This window comes from Coturnix japonica, chromosome 3 (assembly GCF_001577835.2).
Source record: "Coturnix japonica isolate 7356 chromosome 3, Coturnix japonica 2.1, whole genome shotgun sequence".
Classification (NCBI taxonomy): Eukaryota; Metazoa; Chordata; class Aves; order Galliformes; family Phasianidae; genus Coturnix; species Coturnix japonica.
This window is the reverse complement of record NC_029518.1, coordinates 75771983-75797663: the sequence shown is the minus strand read 5'-3', so window position 1 is coordinate 75797663 and position 25681 is coordinate 75771983. Positions and strand designations below refer to the sequence as shown.

The window sequence follows — 25681 nt, the reverse complement described above, 5'->3', positions numbered from 1 at the left end:
ATCTGGCTTCTCTTCTTCTAAATGCTGTAGAGTAATTAAACTGAAAACAGAATCTGCCTATAATCTTCATATTAATTAAAAAAAAAAAAAAAAAAGATCAACCACAGAATGATCTTTACTTTAAGAAGATGGTTCTTAAAGTATGCATGTAATGCTAATCTTCCTTCAGCCATAACGGGCTTTCTTTGCACCAACACATGCACTGTAGCTATATTGCTATAAATCTACTGGAATAATGTTCATTGCTCTGGAGTATCTATAGATGAAAAATATTAGGTTAATAATCTTTATGAATGACTGAAATATCAGAGTTGCAGATTGCGGAGTATTTAAGGTGAACGTGTTTCTGTTCCCTTAGTGTGTATAGTAAGTGGTGTATTCAGATTGCTATGTTAGTATGTAATTCTAGTGAATGCATTTCACACTACATAAAGCTCCCTACAATCCAAGAGTGATGAAAGAATTCATTTCAGTTTCTGAGATTTTGGCATTAGTGTTCTTAAATCTTCTGCATCCTTTGCTTGGGAAGTGAATTTATAATGGTAGTTACAGTTATTTTCAACATGTTTGTTTCTTATTTCTCATAAAATTTTGTTTGTGTGTGTATATATACCGAAGTTAAATACATAGTTCTGTAGGTATATATATGCGTGAAGGAAGGAAAGAATAAATTGTCTTATTGACTTTGAAATAAATCAAATTATAAGTGATGTTTCTTGTAATTAATTGTAGATTGCAGTGTAGACATCAAGGATGTGGTATCAAGTGGCACTTGATTCACTTTGCATAAAATGTCTTCACGGAGCTCTGAGCATAATAAGCATATAGACTATATTTGTTTTATAGGATTTAGTTGTGTTTTAAAAGTTTGAAGAAAAAGCCCTCTTTCTGACTCATACATTGAAAGGCTGTTTCTTCATATTTGCTTCTTAAAAGTGTGTATTCCACTGAATCCTTAAAAAACAAAAACAAAAAACAACTCTTTGATCAAATTGAATGCATTATAATAACACATTGTTTGTTCTAAGCATTTGGCTGGAGATAACCTAAAAATTAACCGTGTTCCAAATTTATAGAACATTATCCTTGTTTACCTAAATACTTTCGTTCAGACTTAATCCCCTGCAAAGCTGCTTAATTTTCAACTTTTTTCAAAGTTTAAATGTTGCTTGCATTGTTCATTATATGATATGCTCATATCCTTGTTAATCCATGTTTTGAAATCAATGTTTGCTGAAGTAACAATTGATTATTGCTATGGTAATCATGCATTTATGCTTTGTTGCATGTTCCTTGATTGAGGAAATATTACAATGAAAAAGAATTTTGCTAATAATATAATCAGGAGGAAACAATGACAACAAAAACTTAAATGTTTCTATTTTTATAGGGTAGTGAGGATGGGAAGAGCTTATAAGACCTTTGTATTTTAGTTCTGTTTCTGTCATTCATGAGATTGTCAATCCAAAACAGCTGAATTAAAACAGGGTAAAATTTGTCTGTCTTTATTATTGGAAGTATAGCGTGAAATCTGAAATATTACTGCTGTCATTCAGATTTTGTAATTTATTTCTATTTTCTATGTCCTAAAGATAAAGAAACCAAGTAAACTTTCTTATTACTGTGACTATCACTGTCATAGTGTTTTGCTCTGATTCATTTCTATTTGATAGAATTATATGATTTTAAACTGTGTTCTCTTCAAGGTTCTGGGTGTCCCTTAATGAAAACAGCTGTTCATCATCTCAAGCAAGTCAACAGAGACAGACTTGGTGTTTCAGGTAAATGGCTTCACTTGATATGAATAGCAAATATCTAAATCCATTGACTAGGAGTGGAAATTAAGCTAGCTTCTAGTGCTGCTGGCTTAAAAAACATCATACAATTTGTTATCATCATGCTCCAAAAACCGATGTTGTTTTTAGGAAAGTGAAATTAAAATTGGAAACTATCGGTTCAGGTTCTATAGACATGCTTATTTCCATTTTTTTCCCCCTAATGGTCTTATTTCATGCCAGTGCAAATAATAAAAGGAAATAATTAATCATTTATCAGGTAGCAAAGTCAGTTTCAACTACTGTGTGGATTTTGCAATGATAGTTTCACCCACTGATTAAAATGAAAATAAACTAAATGAGTGTATCACATTTTGCAGGTTTTGATCTCACAGAAAGCTTTTCTTTGCGACAAACAACTTGTGGAGGGGAAAAACTCTGCTTTAAACTGGGAAGCGCTCCTCTCATCAGAGAAACGAGGTGAGTAAAGTATTGTTTTCATCCTGGAGTCTTTAATAGATGGAGCTCAAACTGGGTACTGCTTATGATCTGGAACACTGAGCAATATGTCAAAGGATACCTCAGAAAGCTAAGAAACTTATTTTTAGATATTTGCATCCAATATAGGTTTTATTTCAGGAAGCAGTCTGATTCAGAAGTTTCTTTTTCTGAAAACTAGTAGAGAGTCAATTGGAAGCATCTTGTTCTCAACCAGTGATTCGATTACAGAAAACTCCACTCTTTAGGGTCAACAAAAACAAAAGAACCAGACAACTTTCATGGTATGACATAAAGTGTTTACTAATCTTCCTGTGAGGAAATTTGATGCTTGCAGGGATAGAAAGGGTCACTGTTTCCTTAAATGCTCTTTTCATGGTGGCATCCTTTCAGTGAGTTTGACATCTTGCTATTGTTCACCAAGAGAATGGCTGGTCCTCAATGTAGAGGTGAAACTTGGTAGTGTGCTATTCTGACACAGAATAGGATGAAAGACTGAAACTGCACGAAAAGTCAAAAGGTACAATGGAACTGGAAAGACTTAAGATTTCACTGGGACAAGGAGATGGTGAGATACAGTTAGGAATGTAGATTCAAGTTCTGCATCCTTGGACAGTGGAGAGAATCTTTTCAGAGCTTCATGGTTGCGATGTGCTCTGAGTCATGGGACTGCAGCTTCAGTACAGCGTGTTCCTGTGATAATGTGGGAAGCAACTGTATCAAGTATTGGGTATTCTCTGGTGCAGGACACCCAAGCTTCAGAATTCCCCTTTGGTTAGATCCTGGAAAAGTGATGTGGGCACCATGAGGTCAGGAGCTGAAAGAGAAAATGGAAAGAATTGAAGAGGCACAGACACTAAAGTGATGTTGGGGAGAGAAGAATCATTACAGAAATATCTTTTTTTTTTTTTTTTTTTTATTTAATTTTTTTTAGGTATTGGGTTCTTTAAAATACTGTATGCTTGTGTAGTTCTTTAAAATTATGTCAAGTAATCACTGCATTTTATATTGTACTTTGTTTTCTATTGAAGAAAAAATGACTGCATATTATTGATGCAGAGAGAGCTCTACTCCTATTAGCACCTTCCTCTCTTCCAAATTTTTACAGATTTATTAGAGATAAAAGTAAGACTATAGAAGAGTAGAAAATCAAGACAGTAACAGAAAACTTGGGACAATTTCCTTCTTTAGAAATAGGAAACTTAGTAGAGCTAAGTGTGCAATCAAAAAATGCATATTGCGAGTTGTATTTTTGGTTTTGTTTTGTTTGTTCTGAAACTGCGGGAAAATAACAAAACTGGAATAAAAGAAACTAAAAATTAAGAGAATATATAAAATAAATTTAATAAAAAATAGATTTATTTTTAATTACTATTACTTTTTGGGAAGAAGTCATTTCTAAGAGTTCTATTTTTTTTTAAGCTGTCTGACCCATGATGTTAAGACTGAAAAATGTGAACTTTTTTACTTGTTTTTTTTTAATAAGCCTGAGTACTGATGTATGTGTTATTTTATTTCGTCTTTCAAAAACGTTTATTAATGAAAGCAATGAAAAATGGTGAAGTCATATTATGGTTGATAGCTGCTGCCTAGCAAAGCCTTAACTCCCAGAAGTTGGAAGGAAATACTCTAGAAAGCAAGAATGCTTCTATTTTTACTTTCCTTATGAGTGGGAGAGGAATTTAACAGATTATTTTTTGTTGTTATTTACATGTTCATCTTTTTGGCAGAAGGATGACTGAGGCAGAAGCAGGGAAAATGGAAATGAGTTGTTTTTCCTTTATTTTTCAGAGTTACCAAAATTCTTTTTTTCCTGCTTAAGTTAAAGGAACACATGGAGGGCAGGTGGTTTGGCTTTAGTACTGCCTATTGTGCTTCTCATATTCCTCTTCCTCTCCATTGTTTTATTCTGTGTATATCTGAGAAAAACTGAAGTGGAAGTCTTTCCACTTTCCCCTAAAAATCAGTATCCGATAGATGAAAACTTCAGCTGGATGAAGCTGAAATGATTATTGAAAATTGGATGAAGCTGAAATGAATGTAAGTGTTGACATTTGAGTGTAGTTAGATTAAAAAATAATATTGTATTTCAGATGCTAATAAGGCACAAACAACACAAGCTATTCTGCCAGCTCCCTTTGGAATGGCACCTTTTATGCATATCACCTTAAACAGCAACAACAAAAAGCTGAAGTGTTTTGACATTGCTGAAAATATTACAGAACTTGCACCAAATCTTATTTATTGGTGGTGTAGCCTTGCTTTGGCTTTTTAAAACCTGCCCTCAGAGGGAAATGCATGTCATAATTAAGAATTTAATTTTTTATTTAAAGTGTTGTATATGTAACTGCTTTCTGTTACTGAGATAGGACTTCAGACAATTTTTTAAAAGTATTTCTTCAAAGTACTTCTGATACTCTTCTAAACTTATACATTGTTTGTTTTTTAAATAAGGGCATATGGCAGCTAGGAGTACAGAGTCAGTCTTTGACATTAGAGGTTTGCAATGAAGCAAGGTCTCAAATACCTGTCTTCATAATTTTATAATTTATCTCAGATATCCATGTCCAATATTTTCAAATATATTATTTTATTTAAATTATTTCTTAGCTGTTTTCAGATTGTGTAGTTCCAGAACAGTTGTGTTATGAGATGCTCAGAGGTTTTTAGGATCTTTCTGTCTCAGAAAATATGTTAGTAGACGTGGTGTGCAGTAAGTAGCAGGACAGTGTTTGTTATCCATCTTGCAGGAAACTCAGAGTATCTGATTAAGCTGACTAGCAAGTATCAAGTAACTTGGCACGTCTCCTCTTGCATGCCATTCATTCAGTTGTACTGTGGGTAATAGAAAGCTATGCTGTGCCATTTTTCTTGTGTGATGCCATTTTAATTTTTTTCTCAATGAACCTGGAGTAGTGTTGCACCTATTTATATGTTGTAAATAACTTTCAATGAAGTGCCAGCCTGAGAAAACGATTATGTCCATTTATGCTGAATTTTAGTTCAATTTCTTTATCTCTTCTGGGAGGGAAATTCTGTATGTGTTTTGCTTTGAGGTAGGAGGTAGCTTTTCTATGCTCCATGTAAATAACTAATTCTAATCTGTTAATATTTTCAAAATGAGTTACTTTTATTTATTTATTTATTTTTAATTAAAATACCGTTAGTAATGTGTTGCAGTTGTTATGTGATCATTAGTACATGGTATTCCTGACTGAAGTAATGTAAGTGAGCCTCCGAATCCTAAAGAAATTAACTCTAAAATAAAGAAATGCAAGCAAACTAATTATGCAATAATAATTATACTGATTGTTATAATGACTTGATTTCATTTCAATAAATACATTATAGAGTCGCACTTTGTTAGCTACAGTTTAACGCACACTGCCTATGCAGTGTATGTTAGCTTGGCTTTCTGCTCGATGACAGCCATGGAGGGCTCCATCCATACAGCAACTCACAGATTTGCTGGCAATATTCAAAACTTCCGGGGTGAGGCCTCTTACTCTGGCCTTTGCTCTTTATTTGTCTTAGAGTGATTAATGAGATGTTGATGTTGTCACCCTGTCCTTCTCTGAAAGTGCTTCAGGTGTTTGTTGTTCCCACTTCTCTGGCTTGCTGGTGGGCCCATTCTGTGCAATGCCAAAAAGGGAAATAGTAAATTGCTTTCATCTGAGTTTCAGAATGTTTTCAAGATGGGTTTCACTGCTTATGAAATCTTAACGGCGTCACTGTTTTCTTATTTTATATTTTGGTTTGATTAAATCATATTAATTTACTGGTGTGATTGCCAGAGCTGGCTGTTAGAATGTTCTCAGATTTACAGCAATTGAATTACTCATGACTTTTTTAGGAATCCTTCCACATTTGGTCTAAGATAATGAACAGATCTTGGATTTTGACTGTATTTGGACTACTGAGCACCATCAGCACTGCTGACACTTATTGCTGATGAAAGAGCAGTGACTGTAGCTTGGGCTGTATTGAAGAGAAAGTATTTTTACCCTTTCACATTGTCTACTTACCAAATGCAGAAATACTGTTGCCACTTTATCAGTCTACTCCAAGCTAAAAACAGAAATTGAGTTTTTTGCTCCCAAAGACCCATCTCTGGTGACTTTCCAGTATGTTTTCTGGGCTGCCTTAGTACATACGGTACAGATTGGATAGTTACACAACTTGAGTGTTTTCAAAAGGTTTCATCAAATACTTCTATAATAATCCAGTTAAATATTAGTCAAAATTGCTGTGAGATAGCACCTCTCTTTGGTGGCAGTAATTACAGTTATGCTACCCAGCTTTTATCTCTACTTATTTGATATTCTGTTAGCCTTCAGTCTATTTAAATATTAAACAGCTATTTAAGTAAAGCCACCTCTCCCTTCCTATATTGTATATTTATTTGAGATCATTAGAGCTGTTTGAGCCAACAATGCTAAGACTGCAATGTCTGGTATTTTGGTTGCAGGGTATTTTAAAGAAAAAGGCCTTGTCTCTGGAATTTACTTCCTGAGTATGGGAGCCTGAATTTGGTACCAATCCTGATCCTTTCTTCGGGTCTTCCAAAATAGTGGAAGAGAAGTGACATAACTTTTACCTTTATTTATCTATTTATTTATTTATTTATTTTCCAATTCTGGTTAAGGGTACTGAAATAAAATATTTTGTGTCTGTTTCTAGAAACATGAAAACTTACTGCATTTTATAAATTAAATAGAAGAATAAGATAGAGAGTACAATTTCACAAATCAGATTGGTGTTCTTCCTGTCATATAAACACCAGTTACTTCTTTTCATATCTAAGAAGAAAACTGTTGCCTCTTGAGATGATAAAAGATAGGATTGTGCTTCTTTTAAAGAACAAAAACACAGTCTTTTTTTTTCCCCCCCCCATACTTGGGCTTGTTTCTACCTGAGAATTTACAAGATCTCTGCCAACAGCTATTAAAAAACAATTAAAAACAAAACAAAAAAAACAAAAACAACAACAACAAAAAAAATTCAGGCACTAATTGATTTTAAATGCTGAGCTGAGTTTGATTCATATAATTATTATGTGATTTGTTGTATGGGAAGATTCAGGAAAGCAAAAGTAAAGACAGATACAGGCAAAGGGGAAGAATATGTACAAAAATGTTTAATACTTACATTAGAAGCAGATTGTGAGGGAACAAAGATCAGCAAAACTATTTTAATTATACCACTGACTGTAGCAAGTCTGAATTTTTTAAGCTTTTGCAAATTCCCCAGGCAAAAGAGCATCTTACCAGTTGAGTTAGTAAGGCAATGTTGGATGAAGCAGACTGTTCTCATTGGATTTTTTTCTGTGTGTGTTTTTGTCTGTGGTTTTCTTGTTTGTTTGTTTGTTTGTTTTTTAAATCTCCCAGCAATGTTGTTCTGGCTGGAGAAAGCTCTTAAAGATGATGGGAGGGAGTCTTTGGGCATTGTATCTCGTTTAGCTATGAGATATGTTTTAGCAGTTTGCTGTAGCTACCGTAATTGGAGGACAGTTGGACTAGATGATCCTGTAAGTCCTTTCCAACCTTATGATTCCATGAAGGGGATTTGTCCACAGTGAGTGTGCTGGAAAAAAACAGTATTTTTTTGTGGATCCACACAAGCTACTTGCCATAGAGTTCAGGATAAAACTTCAGACAAGCAATAAGGAAATCACAGGAGCACTGAATGACCAAATAGCCAAAGCAGTTTAATTTCCTTACATGAAAAGCTTTCTTTAATTTGAAAAAACACATATTTCAGTTCAAATTAGTGTTTTGTTTTTTGTTGTTTTTTGTTGTTTTTTCTTTCCTTGTAAGATCTGTCTGGCCAAGATTATTTGCCAGAAAATAAATGTAGTTCATCTTTATGACACTTATCTTCTGCTCTCAGTCTTGCCTTCTTCCACATCAACATCAGTCATACTGGCCTGTGAGGCCATTGACTGTTGCAGTGGCTGTGAGATGTCAGTCAGTCACAAGAGAGGGAATGGTAATGCAGTGCTGGAGAGAGGCACAGAGGGACTCCATGGAACTGCTGCTCTCAGCAGCCTGCAGTTAGTTTAGGCAAATTCTGAAACTGTATCTTCAAATTAATGGTTTAATCTGCTCTGTAGAAAACAACTCTATTTTTCTAATTCAAAACAACAACAAAAGAACCTCTGTAGTATCCAAGCAATTTCACTTTTCCTATGTATTTCTGTATAGAATTCTGCTTTATTTTCATCCACTATGAATGTTGAAACTGCATTTAATGTTCCTTACTGTATCGGATGGAAAAGATTAAAGCATACTGTAATAGATGCAATTGCTAGAAAAAGTTATTGTGGTATTAGTTTTCAGATTCAACAAAAGCAATTTACCTGGACACTTGACCTTTGTTCAAAAAAATTGGATGCAGTTTAACTTAGTGGTATGCTAGCTAAAGAGAACCTTAAGTGAAGACTTACTGTGAGGAACTCTTGAAAGAGTTCATCTTTTTCTCTCTGCTAGACATGCTGACTTGGAAAGCCTTTGTGATGTTGCTTTAAGTGGTTTTTGTTTGTTTGTTGTTGTTTTTTAAACAGTCTCCAAAGTTTAGGACAAGGTAATAGTATGAACTAATAAGGAGGCTGCAGAGTAAATATAAAAAGAACTGCAACTGATAAGAATTCCAGTAAGAATACTTTTAGACCAAAAATACAGTTGCAAAATTAATATAAAGTTTTGTTGGCATCAAGAATAAATATGGGCATATGCAATAGCAATGTTACAAGCATCCATGCCAAATTGAATGAAATATGCTATCTATAATGCATGCAGCTGATGATAGATTACTTCTCCTTTACACTGTACTATAGAAGTAGAGATTGAAAGATAATTTATTAGTTTGGCTGATTGGACTGAGAAAATTCAAGTGCCTTTGTTCAATGCGTATAATTTCTTCAAGTAGATGTGGTGCCATGTGCTTTATAAGTCATTTATCAGCAAACTGAAAAAAAAAAAAAGAAAACAAAAGAAACTGTAATAAATCAGAGTTTACTCTGTGGCTTTTTTGATTTAACACTTTGAGAAATGTAGTTTGCATAAGCTATGCTGTCAGGCATTTCTCCCAGTGACAAAAATTGTACCTACAAAAAGATATTTGTGCTGGTTCAACTGTATCTGCGCTGGGTCTTTGGTGTTTAAAGATGTCATAAAGAGTCTTAGTCTCTAAGGTGACCTGATAGCAGCCTTTCAGTATCTAAAGGGGAGCTAGATAGAGGAAAGAAGGGGATAGACTCTTTAGCGCAGTCTGTGGTGATAGAACAAGGGGATGTGTCTTCAAGGTTGAAGAGGGTGGGTTTAGGTTGGATATAAGGCAGAAGTCTTTTACAGTGAGGGTGGTGAGGCACTGGAATATGTTACCCAGAGATGTGGTGGATGCCCTATCCCTGGAGAGTTTCAAGGCAAGGCTGGATCAAGCTCTGGGGAACCTGATATAGAAGTGGTGTCCTTATTCATTGTGGGGGAGTTGAGCTTGATGGCCTTTCAGGGTCTCTTCCCACTCTAAGGATTGTATTATTCTAGTATATGCTCCTGCTGAATATTATGAAAGAACTGCTGGCTGTAATGTGAAGTAAGAAGTATACTTCCATGTCAAACCTTGCGCTCAGGCCTTTGTTGTGCTGGATGTACTTTCCCTGGAGTGCAGTGCCTGCAATTTTAGTACTAAGTTATTGATGTAGCTCAAGATTGACATCTAGCAGCTGACATCTGCAGGACTGATTGATAATGTGGGTAAAGGTACTACATGGAAATGGAAACAAATCTTTTGTGGTAGGAGAAATTGTTGTTTTTGTTTTTTTAAAAAGTTCTTAGTTACTGGGTGCTGGGAATAGGAAGTTAATGTAAGGAGATTACTATATGAACAATATGTGATAAAGGTGATAGCTTATATGAATCATCACGTAGTTAGAGTCAGTGGTAGAAAATGTACTTACCACAATGGGACCAAAAATAAATAGAGACGATGTAGGGGTAGTTCAGTAATAAAACTGCATATGATTAATGTCTAAAAATGGTAAATACAAGGAATGCTGTCGGGCAATGCAATCAAAAACTGGCACAGGCTTTAACATGATTTCTTATTTTTCATAAATGAATTCCCTTTCCAAAGAAATTTCTTTAAATTTAGGAAGTGGTAAATGACTGTAATAGTACGTTACCAGGAAATTACATAAGCTTGAGACTTGTTTGTTGTGAAAATAATAAGAGGAATACAAAAACACTTTGTGATTAGAGATAGCTGATATGATTTCATGGAAAGTCATGACTCATTAACTGGTTGGAGTTCTTGATAGTTCTGGAGAGTTAAAACACAGCCTTAGTTCATTGCTTTGGCTCTCACTACTAATGTGAATCCATATAATAACTAAGATTACAATATTTTTCTTTTTTTTAACAGTAGCCTAATGGTTATTATTGCAGTTAATTGTAACTTCTTTAAATAGCTTGATTTTTGTTCTCATGCAGTCATAGAATGACTTGAGTTGGAAGGGACCTTAAAGACAATCTAGTTCCAGCCCTCCGTCCATGTGCAGGGCTGCCAACAGCTAGATCAGGCTGCCCTGGGTCCCATATGACCTGTCCTTGAACACCTCCAGGGATGGAGTATCCACAGCTTTGCTGGGCAGCCTGTGCCAGAGTCTCTGAGAACTCTGCCTCCAAGTAAAGATTTCCCCTCTTTTAGTTTAAAGCTATTCCCCCTTGTCCTATCACTATCAGACTACGTAAAAAGTCACTCTCCCTCCTGCTCATAGGTTCCCTTAACACTGGATACTTAATTTTATTGTCAACCAACTAATTTAATATTGATATTATTTTTTATTTTGACATAAGGCTATGACCAAGCTAAGTATTTCCTTTTCAAAATTTGGAAAATGTTATTGGAAAAAGCTTATATGGTGTAATTTCTTACTGTGTAAAATATTAGCGATATTTTTGTTACTATTATAAGTCTCACATTTTAGACTGTGGTTTGTAGTAGATAATTTAGTGTTCATGGAGTTTTAATCAGCAGTAAAGATTTTAGTCTCAGCCTTCTGTAAAAAAAAAAAAAAAAAAAAACAAACATTTATTTTAGTTCTTTTAATTTCACACAGATGTGGCACAGATGATTCAATATGAAATAAAACTGCAGCTACTGGAATAACTTGCATAGTTTTAATAAAAGGTTTTTTTGCAGAGTGGAGCCTGCACTGTTTTGAGAAGTTTGTAAATACACAGTACTTCCATCTTAGTTATTTGGATATAAGGCATCTGGCCTGTGTTCCCAGCCTGAAAAAGGCTCCCTGTAACATCCAGTGTTATTTCAATGTGTGTTTGGTGTTGGCGTTTTTTGTTTTTGTGTTTTAAAAAATTTTTTTTTGTTTTGTTTTTATATTTTTAATGTGACACTTCAGAAAAACCTAAATAAAGGGTGATGTAAATAAAGTGATCCTACTTCATTTATCCACAGTGACTAGCGGTCCAAGTCTCCTTTCAACACTTCTGTATCAGGTCTAATGCAAGACCCTGTCACTGTTTCAGCTTTTTTGGTCTCTCTCCTAGTCCTTCAAGGATAATACCTGGCCATTTCCCAGCTGGGTCAGATAGTCACAGGGTTGGCAAGTTGCAAGTCCTCAGCCCATCCTGTTAAACATAGTTATGACTCAGCAGATAGCAATGCAGTGTTGATTTTATTTAGCTTGCTATATTTTAACCCCATTTAATCTGCAACTTGCCAAAATCTGATTGTTACAGAAAGTGTGAGTCGTAGGACAAATTGTATGTATATCATGTTGGTTGTTGTTGCTTTTAATTTATTTGACTTCAATTGGACAGCTCATTTCTGAGTCCTGGGACTCCAGAGAAGTATTCATCTCCAGTTTATTAAAATTCTATTAGGTCTTTCTGTGTGATGCACATTCATTACTGATCTTTATTTTCAGATTCATTCACTTAAAATCCTTGAATATTAGCAGTTTTCACAGACTGTAAAAGAACTCATTGCCCATTTATCCTTCAAATTATAAGTTGAACACTGGGTTTAAATATTCATAGACTAGACATGTTGCATGTGGGGGGTGTTAAAGCAAAGGCATGTTCTGTCTCTGTACCTTCACGCTTGCAGCTGACAGAGCTACTTATTTCGGGTCAGTCCTCTGGTATCTGGTATCATTAACCTTTCCTATTCCAATCTCTTCTGTTGGTAATACAATCTTCACCCCTTATGCTTTCTTTTTTGTGGAGAATTCTGATGGACAGGCGTATCATTTAGAACAGTGTCATAGGTTGCAGTATCTTTAGTGTTGTCTGTGCCTTTTTCAAAAGCACTTCAGCATGGCCTGCTTGTGGCTGCAGCCTGTACTGAATTTATTAGTAGGCATTACTGCATGCTGAGGAAGATAGTTATCCAAGCAATTATTTGAAGTGGTTAGGAAAAAGAATGTCCCTCCATTTCATTCAGCTTTATTCCACACAGAATTCCTTTTAGTTCTCCCTTTCCACCACCACCAACCAATGTATTATGTTCACTGTGACCACCACTCACAATTTCCATATTATTGACCCTGGCCTGTGAGGTGGTTTGTTTTACCTCATCTCTCAGGCTGTCTAGGAACTGGCAGCATGTACTAGGAAAGGAAGGGGTGACATTATTTCAAGTATAATCAGTAACTCGCTTCGCTAGCACTTGTTCCACTGATTCACTGCTAAAATCTGGCGTAAGTTTGGGATGGAAGTGAGGAAGATGAAACGAATAGAAATTGAGTTATAAAGAAGCAACATGTTTAGGTTGGATAGCACAAGGTCTTGCTGAAATATGAGGTAGCTCTCACAGTACTAGCATGTGAAGGATAGAATGCAAGTTTCTTAGAGTGAAGCTCTTCTTCAGCAGATTAACTCTACAAAACTAAAAAGACCATTATATTTCTGGAATCAGCTTCTCTAGATAGTGATGCAAATATCTGTATAGCGCTGGTAAATTGGCTGTGAAAGCGTTCAAGGAAAAATGGATGGTTAGCTTTCTGCCTCCTCTAATGAGGAATATCTAAACATGTCTAGGTCAAGGAAAAAGGAACATGGTTCCTTTTTTCCTCACTCTACTCCAACGTATGATGTGCATCATCTGTTTTACTTCAGTGTGGGAAGCATGTAACAATGTGTGCAGAATAATTTTTGCTGCCAGTTGACTCTCAGAGGCTACAGTAATTATTTTTTTTCTGTGACATCTTCAGTGTTTCTTGTTCAGATAACAACTGAAGTTCACCATGGATAACTGTATTTAACATTAAAAAGTTAATCTCTCATTCAATTTAAGGACTGCGAAGTAATACTATTCTAATAACTAGATCTGTTGTCTTTGTTCCATTTCTGGGAGCAAACTAGAAGGACTAAATTAATTATAGAGCTGCTCAAGAAATGCCTAAATAAAGACACAGGGGTAGATGTAAAAAGAAGTATGTAAAGTTCATTTAAAAGTACTCGCATTCATATTTGCTTCTCTTGAATGTTACCATAACTGGAGGGGTGGGGTAGGAAGTCTACCAGAACTGGATTTTAGAATATTTGGTGTAACAAAACAACCCTGAGAGATCAGGTTAAAAATGTTTAAAAACGTGATATAATACATGAGGAAAACTTCAATCTCTGCCATTCTTTTAGGTATTTCTTAGTTTTAAATTTTGAACAAACCTCACATAGGTAATGGACAGTTCATTTTATTCCTTCGAATTCAACCATTCATATTTACCTTGAGAAACAAAAGCTTTGTTCAGTTTTTCTGTATCACTCACAAAAAATAACTCAGGCTCTGAGTACTTCTCATATAGATGCTATCAGTTTACTAATGTGGCTCTGAATAAGGAAGGCATTTAAGATTTCTGAGACACTGATATGGACAGAAAGACTGTGTTCATATGTGTGAACCAGTTAGATTATTATTATTATTGGTTTTTTTTGTTTGTTTGTTTGTTTTTGTTTTTTTTCCCCCAACATTTAGCTACAGAAAGGAAGAAAGAATAAGATGTATACCTAAGAATAACATTCTTCATGACAGGTGATGATAAAAGCGTGAAAGAACAGTTTTCTTTTGAATTACTTTGTATATTCTAACTGGATTCGAGGTGGTGAGGAGATGGATACTGGTACTGGAAGAATCTCTACCTAACTCCTTTTTAATTTGGATATGTGAACAAATTTATCATCTTTGGGATATAGGGACATGTTTTATGAAAGAGCACTTTGTTTTTGTAAAATTGCTGTCTTCACAAGAATCTAATAGTGTTGGATGCATGCAACTTCTGAATGAAACATCCTTGTGAGGAGGGGCAGGTAGAACTGAAGATATCAATTACTGATGCATCAGTATCAGCTCCAGGGGTGTCACCACACTTCTGCAGCTATGAGCACATATATGTGAAGCATTGGAATGGAAGTACAAACTGAAACAACAGAGAGTGGATTTGGTTGCTTTCTGCTACCAACATTAGAAAGTCTCTGCATGTTTCTTTGTCAGTAAGTGTTGCTGAAAGATTGAAAGCCAATCTGATTTGAGCGGCATGAGACAGAGGGACAGCAGAAGGAGTCATGGAATTGCATGAGTAACAGAAAGCACATTTTGGGGAAATGTGGAATTTGCAGTTCCTCAGATACCAACAGCAGTATGTTTACTTGCCTCTGAGAAAAATAAATAATCTCCAAGAAAAATAATTAGTCGATATTAGACCTGAGCAAATCATATAGATTGACTTCAGTCTTTCTGAATCACAAGTAACTATGATGTTTGATGTTGAATTAGCTAGGGTCTGGAGGAACTGCACAATATATATTTCATTTACTGGCTTTGCACATAAGAAGACAACTTACATGCAGTACATGCATTGGATCCACTCTGTTACATTGGTTTTTCTTGAGTCTATGCCAGCACAGGTGTGGGAGGATAACTCAGGCTATGAGGTCTTTTGAGTAAAATTTTAGCTTCTTCAACTAGTCAGGCACTGGCTTTCGCCCTTTACCTTCTTCATCTCTCATCACCATGTTCGCTGGTTGTCATTCTTTGTCACCCCGTGTTCCACTAACATGAAGAGTTGTTTACTGTGTGCAAAAAGGTATTGTATTTTTGAAATGGAAAAATGCTGTTTGAAAAAAATATTTTATAGTTTTTGATCCTATTTAATCATCTTTTTAATATCTTAGTATTTATTAGTAAGATGTTATATCTCTTATATGGGGTTACATTTGTTTTCCAGACAAAGGGAAAGTTCACTGTATTACTCTCAGACCTATTTGATTCTTAAAACATATACCCAAAGTGAACAAGGCAAATGTATTTATAACTGCATTAGAAGTGTTGAAAGTTGTTTTCCACAAGATAAGACTCCAAAAGCCAAAATGCTGATTTGAATTTTCTCCAATCTTTATCAGCCTGCAGAATTCTACTTGGGAAAATGAGGAAAAAAATTGTTGTAATTTGCATTTCCGTTGTTACATGTTACCACTTCTAAGGTTGTAGCTATTACTACTTCTGGATGTTTTTCCAGACAAATTAAAAAGTTCACAAATTGGCCAAACTTGAAAATAGACATAGATTGTTAGCATGACTTCTTTAAATTCATCGGAAGAGTAGCTTTTTACTCTACTAGAACTAGGAGTTCACTGATAGTTCATATAAATAAGGTAACAGAATACTACTGGAAACACTAGGGGAAACCTTTTCTGAGCAGGCCTAATAAGTTTTATATTTCTATTTCAAACAATTTTTTTTTTTTTTTAATGTCCTTTAAAATCCCATTTTAATGACATGGGCTTTCAGCAAAAATAAATAAACAAATAAATAAAAATCTATACCACTGTACTTTAGAAGTGACAGTTAATCTATCTGTTCAGAAGACAAAAATAGAAACATGCTAAAGTTTATAAAATTTAGGTAAATCTCGTTTCTTAATGATAAAATAATGTTCAGCTTTTCATTCAGTGGTACATTTTCTGAGTGGGTTGTCCTCTGCCTAAGTAATTAATAACTCTTAAGCTGTCTGAATAGTTTCCCTTAAGTTGCATCATATAACGTGTCATATGAAAACAACTTGAGGCCTGATGTAACATGAAACTGTGTAGCACATCTCAGTGTGATTTGAGGAAGATGGATGGGAGGGAAATTATTTCTTATTTTGGGTGACAAACAGCTGTTCTTAACTTTTATTTGTGAAGAATTTACAATACCCTTTCTAGGCAGAGATTGGTAAATTGTTCTAGGTAGTTATTTCCACCTTCTATTGTACTAGTAAAGTTAGGCAAAAAATGAGAATCAAGAATGTAGTAACTTGATATAAAAATACTCAGAATAATATGGACTTTTTTTTTTTTTTTTTTTTTTAACTGGATTGGTTTGCTTTTTTCTTCATAACTGGTCTCAGCTTGAGTTCCTTTAGCAAACACAAAAAGGTTGAGACTTCAATGTCTCAGACAATGTGGTACTACATAAATCATCACCCATGATAGGAAAGTTGTTTAAACTAACTCCTTGAGCTCTGGTCTCCAAATTATTGTAACACTGTCATGTTACAAGTGACATATACCAGGTAATGGTATATGTCAGCTGGAAAAGATATGTCTTGCCATAAACTCTAAACATCTCTCACTTCAATCTCAGGAAATGTAAGTTGGCTCATCTTTCTCTTCCTGGAACATATTCAGCAGGCTGGAGGTTTCATTGATACTTGTAAATACGGAAGTTTGTCATACACTGTAGTATATTCTCATTCGATACGGAACAATTAGAGTTCATAAGATTTAAAAATAGATGCTACTTTTCCATTAGTGCTTTTATAAAAATAAAAGCAAAAGGTAAATAAAGGATTGCCTTACTAAATCTGATATGGGTAACTCAATGCTGCTTTACTAAGATAGAACTAAAACTGTTTATAGCTCAGTGAATACACAGTTAATTCATTCATAATTACTTCATTTAGTATGGTAGCAGTAGGAGAACCAGATGGTTTCAGTGATTTTCAGAATTTTTGATGAAACAAATGAACAAACAAGTACTTTTGCCAAAAATCTACCAATACTTGTTCATGACAAACATTAGAGGGTATGCACAAAAATGATTGCTAAGTTCGTGTAAAATACTTTTCTAATAATCTAATAAGGTATGGTCTGTGCTGTACTTGCACCACAGCACTTCTTTTAACAGAAAATTATAGCTGAATTTATTCAGATAAAAGGCGGAGAATGCAACAAAACCCTTTACAACCAAGGGTATGCAAACTCTGATAGAGCGGCACATGTACAGTGCTGTGACACCACTGTGTATTTATTACTATTCTGGATGTATCTGCCTGATGCTTCAGCCTATGGAATATCATGAAGAACCCGTCCACCTGAATTTGTAACATATCTACATTCTTGTATTATTAGCATTTTTTCCTTCTTGTTTTCTTCTGCCTCCCCAGTCTGGCAGCTGGATTTTCTGTAATTCACAGTACACCTCAATCTGGCAAGCTAGGCTGGTAAAAATTCAGTTCATGAGTTCAGTTCATGTGCTGTAATTCCTGCAATTGTTTTAAGCAGTTTCCACCAAGGGTGTGCTTTGCTTTGAGAACAGAGTGCTCCATTCATCAACTTTCCTTTTTTCATTATATACTATTGACAATGCAAACTGAGAGAGAAATCAAAACTGTCTAAATTCCACCCAACATATAATTTAGTCAGACTTCAGGCGCCTGAGTCTCAGGGAATGATTCAAAATGTCTGTTCTGAAGCACCACCTAACCCCTGGTGGCACCTAAAATGAATCATTTAGGGACAAAATTTTCCTAGACATCTGGACATAAACTCCAGTAAAGCTCAGAAGCACCACAGCTGAAGCAGCCAGGCATTTAGCTCCCACCCAAATTTCATTTTAGCTTCAAAGTGCATAGAGATGCTTTGACTCTGCCTGTAATCCCAGAGGAGCCTAAGCCATTGTCTATGCTTAAATTGCACATAATGAACTTGGACAGCACTGAATTCAACAGTCCCAGTAGTCACAACCAGCTTCAGTGTAGAAGAGGGAAAGAAGGTCCATTAAGCAGTCTTCAAGGTTAAAGCAGGCCAGGTCATCCAGGAATAATACTTGATTTGAGTTGCCTTAAACTGAGGAAGCCCAATAGGAATGGGGGAACTTGGTTCTTGTCTCAGTGTTAAGGATGTTTTCTGTGAAAGTTTTTCTCTCAAGTTTGGTCATGCAGATAATTCAAAGACTTCTGTCCAAAAAACCCTGTAAGCATCCCCTGGAATAGAGATCATATTTACATATTTGTTTTAACCTGCATATTCTCTTTTGCCCTCTTCTTCATATATGAATTCAGATATTTTCTAATTACTGCTCTTTTTTTTTCTGCAATGATGGAACACGTGCTGGATCTTTCTTAAGACTTGTTATTTCCCTTACTGCTTTTGACTTAGATAGCAGAGATTGTTATCCTAAGTGAATGGTCTCTATATTTTTTCTGTTGCTCTTTTCTCTCTTTCACATAGAATAAAGTACTCTGAGGAAATACTTATTCATCTATGGACATGCGGAACAACTTTATTTTGTCTTTTTCATTAATGTTTAATGCTACTTCTTTATCGTTTTCACCCTGCATGCGATGCCTCATTAGTTTTTCATGGCAATCCTTTTTAAATGTTGACAGATGCAACCAGGTGAAATAGCATATTAAACATTCAAAGACTGAAGTTCAAGTTCAATACTCTGAGATTTTTATTTTTTATTTTTTATTTTTTATTTTTTGCTTTTCTCATTTTTCTGTAAGAGGTTTTATATTGATATTTCTATTCCAGCTTTTTTTTTTTCCTGCTATCAGTTGTCATTTTATATTTATTGTTTAGAACATATACAACCTATTTGTATTTCTGAAAAGTCTATAACTGAGCTTTTTTTTTCAGAGTCGAAGTTATAATGGGAGGAATACTTAAATTTTTCTATACTATTTTAGTGATCATCTTATGTAATTTCAAAGCTAGATGCATGATTTTTGTTCACTTCTTGTTCACTTCTAACCATGCTGTAATAATTTCATTTAGCAATCTAAAATTATTTGCAACGTTCCATTGAATCTAAATTGAAGATAGTGAGTGCATTGATGACAGTGCTGCCATTCAGAAAGATCTCGGCAAACTGGAGACTAGTTGACACCTCATGAAGTTCAGCAGAAGCAAAAACAATGCCCAGTGCCTGTGAAGGACTCTCTCCGTAGGATATTATATGCTGGATTAATGTCTGCTCAGATAGCATCCCTATAGAGCTGCAGCCTGTGTTGAGTGCCTTCTAGTGAAAAGGCTCACTAAATTTTCAGCTATCCTAGGAAGATAGAATCATAGAATCATTAAGGTTGGAAAAGACCTCAAGTCCAGCCATCAACCCATCACCACCACACCAACTGAAACCTAAGTGCAATATCTACATGTTTCTTGAACATCTCCAGGGTGGTGACTCTACCCCTTCCCTGGGATGCCTATTCCAATGCTTTATCAATCTTTTGGAGAAGAATTCTTTCCTAATATCTGATCTGAACCTTCCCTGGCACAACTTCAGGCTGTTATCTCTTGTCCTTTCACTAGTTACTTGGGAGGTAGATACCTATCTCACCACAACCTCTTTTCATGTAATTGTAGATATATAAGGTCTCCCCTGAGCTTTCTCTTCTCCAGATTAAACAAGTCCAGCTCCTTCAGCTTCCTCTCTTAAAACTTGTGCTTCAGACCCTTTACTAGCTTTGTTGCCCTTCAGTGGGTGTACTTCAGGGCCTAGAAGTCTTTCTTGGAGTTAGGAGCCCAAAACTGAGCACAGTACTCCAGGTGTGGCCTCAGTACTGGGTGATGGTAACTTCCCTAGCATTGCTGGCTGCACTATTTCTGATGCAAGCCAGGATACCGTTGGCCTTTCTGACCACCTGAGCACACTGCTGGCTCATGTTCAGCCAGCTGTCGACTAACGCCTCCAGATTAGGTCTGGTCAGTCACGGAAAGAGATCACTGTCACTTGTGAGACTGCACCAGAAGTTTGGTGTCCAATTTAGTGCTTCCCCAGAGAGGAAAGCAGAGAAGAGCTCACTGGGGTGAATCCAGTGGGAGGCCCAAGATTGTTGCAGGGCTGGAACCCGTGGCATGTAAGGAGTGGCCAGGGGAGCTGGACTTGTCCAGTCTCAGGGAGAGGAGCCTTGGGGATCTTCATTGCTCCCTACATCTGTGTTATGGAGAGGCCAGAAACAGACTCCTGTCAGAGGTTCACAATGAAAGGTCAGGAGGCAGTAGGCACAAGTCATAGCAAGTAAAATTCCAGATGTTAGTTAAAATAAGGTAAATTCACTTTGTGCATGGCTAGGCACTGGAACACATTTCCCAGAGGATGAGTAAAATAGTCTATGTCAATGGAGACTTCCAAAGCTCATCTGGACAGAGCTCATAGTAAGCAGAGCAAATTTTCAAGCTGCCCTGCTCGGTGACTGGATCCATTGGCCTCCTGAGCTAGCAAATTATTTTGTTAATCTATCTAAATTAATCCTTGGTCCATTTCTACTTATTTTTTACCTTCTTCAGTTGTCTTCACTGAAATTAGTGTAATGCCACTGGGGATTTGTTTAACCTTCTGTATTTTTCTCAAAGTAATTTTCTCTATCAGATCCAATGGTGAGTCAACTCCTACTCTCCTTAATAGTGCTGAAATATATCTGAGAACTTTCCTGTTTCCAAATAATCTGATAAAAATTTCACATAGATTATATTATTTGCACTCACACAGGATGTTTTTTAAGAATATTCTGAAAGAAACAGAATTTTAGAAGACTAATGCTATTATTTGTTTAGATAAAACTCTAAGTGTCAGGCTTGCAGTAATAGGAGACAAGGGAAAAGAAGTGTGTTCCATATTTACTAGAGTACCTAACATGTCCAGAAATTACTTCCGTCTGTTTTGTACTCATGTAATACCAACCATGGTTTCTCCTTCTTTCATTTGATGAAGACTTCTGTTTATTTCCCTCCTGCAGTTGTTTGCCCTTTGCCCATTAATAAAAACTCCCACGTGTCTCCTAATAAAGAACTTAACTGAGAATGCTAATTGCTTTTGGAGAGCTAAACAGATGCTCCTACAGCCAGATGTCCTGTGTAGATTACATCTGTAAACCTGAGCTGCCATATCCTCAGCCTGCCCAGGATGTGGTAATCTGACATAGGGCCAATCTGACATCCAGATGGTTTACTGAGATGCACTTGTATTTTAGTAATGCTCAATGTAAGAAATCTTAGATATTCCTTATGCCATAAAGAAAGTACTGAGTAGGATGAAATCTAGATTTAAGTACTGCAAATCCTGTTCACTTCTGCCTTGCCTTTTGTCAATGAAACATCTGTAACTGTGCAACAACGCATATGGGTCCGCTGACAATGTGGGAGAGCAGCCAATTTGGTCCTGGGATCAAAACAGGAATCAGGTGATGGAAATATGCCAAAGAAATGTAATTCCCAATATAAGGGACTTCAAGGAGGTGTTAGTCCATAAAGAAGCTATTTGGGAGGATTTAGAGCAGGCCTCTCTTGACAGAAGGCATTTTTTCCTGAGCTCGCTCCTAAGTGAACTGAAATGCACTGCCTTCCAGGAGGGTGGTGAAGTTATTGTCTTGTCAGCTGGTGCTTTCCTCTTTCCTTTATAGCACATTACTGTGAAATTATAATCCCATTGTGGCTTTATTTACTTCAAATGATCAGGGGATGAAAACCAGAGTAAATTCTTTTTCTGAGTGGGGCCCTCAAGTTTCTTCCATTCTGATCCGTGACATACCTTTTGCAGTGTAGTTAGTTGGGTGACACTGTTGCTGCTCAACAAACAGCATTGATCCAGATGTAAAAAATCTCAGTGTTAACACTTTATGTATTTTTGCCCATGGTTTTGTTTCACCTCAGTTTTAGAAAATAAATAATCAGGACAAACAGAAGAAATAAAATAAATTTATATTTGACACCATCTTAATTTGTTTATTTCAGAATTAGTGTGTATTTAATAATTACCAATCTGTAGGGTTTAGTTACAGACTGATTTCAGCAACATGTTTTGAAATACAGACTTACTCAGAAGTTCACAGAAGTGGTGTTCTGCCACATTATACGATGTGGGTAGCAAGTCAGACCTGTTTTTAGAGGCATATCTCGAATAAAAATGGGATGATGAAGTTGAGAGCCGGAAGACATTCATTCAGAAAGGTGTTCCTTCTTTTAGCTCCAGTTGTTCTAATATTCAAAACACCCAAGTCATTGACAATGGAGGTCACTGGATCTAATCTGCTATCAAAGCAGGACCAACAAGTTAGAATATGTTTTTATGATTATTAAAAGCCATCTCCTGCTGAGTTTCACAAGCATCCAAGGAGAGAAGTTATCCCACAGATCCTTCACAAATTATTCCACAGATTCACTGGGAAACTTATTCCAGTGCACAAAAATAAATAAATAAATAAATAAATAAATAAAATTGAAAAATAGTGTTTTAAAGTTTGTTTATATATGGCAGTGATTTTGCAGCAGTTATTCTAAGACATCTGTTTATAGTATCTTAAGATTTCAAAAAGAAAAACCAGAAGAAATTATTAGGTAAATTTTCCATCATTCTCTTAAATAAATTGAATTGAATTTTTGAGCATGAAGGAAGTAAGAGGTGATGTTTCTGAATACTGAAGCCAGCGAAATTCTTTGAGTGTGAGTGAGCATGGATTACACCAGATATTACTTCTGTCTGTTCCTCTTAAAGAATGTTTATGTGTACATAAGAATAATGAAGATTCTTTTGTTTTTCTGTTTTTTTGGGTTTTTTTTGTTGTTGATGTTGTTTCTATTGTAGGCAAGTGTTTCCAAATGGGCTTCCTGAAGAATACTCTCTAGTTGCTACATTCCGGGTACGACGAAGTACCAAGAAAGAGCGTTGGTATATATGGCAAATCTTAAATCAGCGTGATACTCCTGAGGTTAGAATTGTCTCTGATTTATTTATTTATTTATTGTAGGTTTATTTTTTCCCCACGTAATATGGCAAATATAACTTACTAGATGTTTTACCATTGAATTTAGCTATAGTTTACAAATAATAGAAAGACTACTTAGAAATAGTTGATAATTTATTGTAGAAATGACAAAAAATTAAGGAAATTTATTCAGTTAAGACTGCAGACTAGGGTAGGAGGCATGCTTGATTTACAGCTCATATTTTTATGAAGTTGCATAAAAGGAAACTTCATATTTCCTTCTCAATTTATTTAATATATGTATTTTTATTATATATAGTTTTAAATGTGTTTAACTCCTAACTTTCAAATTCATCTTGCTTTCAGATCTCTGTGCTCCTGGATGGTTCGAAAAAGGTTGTGGAGTATATGACCAAATCTGCTCAGGGGAATATACTACATTACACTTTTAAGAGTCGAGAAATTTATCCATTGTTCGATCGGCAGTGGCATAAACTTGGTATTAGCGTGCAGTCGGGGATCATTTCCCTGTATTTGGATTGTAATTTAATTGAGAGAAAGCAGACTGATGAAAAATTCACCATTGACTTTCAGGGAAGGACTCTGATTGCTTCTCGCGCTGCAGATGATAAGCCTGTGGATGTGAGTTTTACTGAAACAATCATGAAGAATTATGTGTGTGTGGGGGGAAGGATTCAAAACAGGTTATTAATTTTCAGTGGGAATTCTTAATTTACAGTCCTTAGGTCTTTTTTTTCTAAATAGTATTTAATTGTATCTGCTAACACAAAACTGAGGAAATGTCTGAAGGTGCATTTCCTGCAGCCTTTGCTACAAGTAACTGACTGCAGGTGCAGCTGGCAGTTGTAGAGTAGTCCCTCTCCTCCACCCCTTCCTATCAAAGACAGTGGACATGGTCTGCAGAGGGAAATGCAGATGCAAGGAAAGTAAGTTGTTATGGAATATTCTTGAAGAAAGCAAGCTGTTGCCTCATCTGCAGAAAAATGGGGCAATGTAGAATTAATATTATGGGCTTTGTTCTGTTTCATAAATATTCTCCTGTTTCCTTGAATAGAGAGATCAGAGCAAGCTATTGGGAAGTTCCAGGAAATGACTGTTTGAAGTATACTGACATCCCATTACCAGGATTCAAGCAGCTGGCTTGAAGTTTATAGTGGTCAATTGAATGTTTCCGTTATATTACGTACATTATACAGTCTGAGATGGAAACAATACAGTGCAAATACAAACTAGCATTGTAAGGGGACTCAGTTCTGTGACGTGCTGATCACCTTTACCTGGACTCATCAGAGCTCAGGCCAAGCTTATATTACTTTTTATTTGGTAAACTTCAAACTTTTTTCCAAATTTATGTACCAATGTATGTACCATCCCCTTATTTCCAAGAAGAGCAGAGGAAAAGAAACAAATGCTTTTTAGTTTGTGTTATTTAATGGCATTGGTTGGATAATCCCAAGTAAAACTTGGCAGTAGAGTTTTCTACACTTGTAGAAAAATACTTGCAGGACGAAATCTGATGAAGGCTGCAAAGCTGTACTGATAGTCATTCTTCTCAATGCCAAGTTGCAAGGGACAAAATAAGAGAACTGCAGAAGGAGATATATTCTAGCAAAACTATTCTCTGACTTTAGGCTTTTTCTAGACTTTCCTTATGAATAAGTTGGTTCAGTCTCTAATATTTACAGACTCATGTAAAAGCTCGACAGTGCAAGATTAACCACTTAAAATTATACACTGTTCATCCACTGTGAATTTGTAAAACAGAAATCGTATGCTCAGAATCTCTTCTCTTAGCATGGCTTAGTAGGCCCAGGAATGGTCTGTCCAAAGTGATGGAAGTTTGGAACATATGACATAGAGCTTGTGAAACCTTTACATTGGTACACTCCTGAAAAGAACATTTGCAGAGAATGTCCATTGGGCTAAAATGCCCATGTAGTCATAGTAAGAGCAGCACAAAGGGTTGAAATTTACATGAAGAAAAATGAAATCTAAAGTGTGCTTCACTTGAAAGTAAGAGTCTGTGTAGTTTGTTACTTAAGTGAGGAATTAAGCATTTGTTGTGGGGTTTTTCAGTTTCTCCAGTGTTTCAGAAATACGCGCTGTTTCAGAGAGAAAGTTCTTTCTGCAAATACTTGGAAATCGATGCCATAATGCATTTTTTATATTGTGTATTAATGTCCTCTCTCGTATTTATTAACAGATTGAACTTTACCGTATAACAGTTTATTGTAATCCAGAAGTTGCAACAGAAGACACGTGTTGTGAAATATCTGCAGACCTGGTAAGTTATTTGTTAAGCTAAAAATTATATTATAAAAGAAGATGTTTCTTTTACTAACGAGTTATAAAGAAATTTCAGTGGAGACATCCAATTCAAATGTTCAACCTCTAA

General features: G+C 35.7%; 1 protein-coding gene across 5 annotated transcripts in view; it reads left to right on the top strand.

Annotated features, from left to right (window-relative positions):
* COL19A1 (collagen type XIX alpha 1 chain) overlaps positions 1 to 25681 on the top strand; it is a 172794-nt gene that overhangs the window by 7210 nt on the left and 139903 nt on the right. For all 5 annotated transcript variants that reach the window (XM_015859135.2, XM_015859140.2, XM_015859137.2 and 2 more), the window contains exons 3-7: positions 1707 to 1781; positions 2156 to 2255; positions 23145 to 23268; positions 23632 to 23907; positions 25490 to 25570. In XM_015859135.2, the coding sequence (XP_015714621.1) occupies positions 1707 to 1781; positions 2156 to 2255; positions 23145 to 23268; positions 23632 to 23907; positions 25490 to 25570 (656 nt within the window). The remainder of the gene's footprint in view (positions 1 to 1706; positions 1782 to 2155; positions 2256 to 23144; positions 23269 to 23631; positions 23908 to 25489; positions 25571 to 25681) is intronic.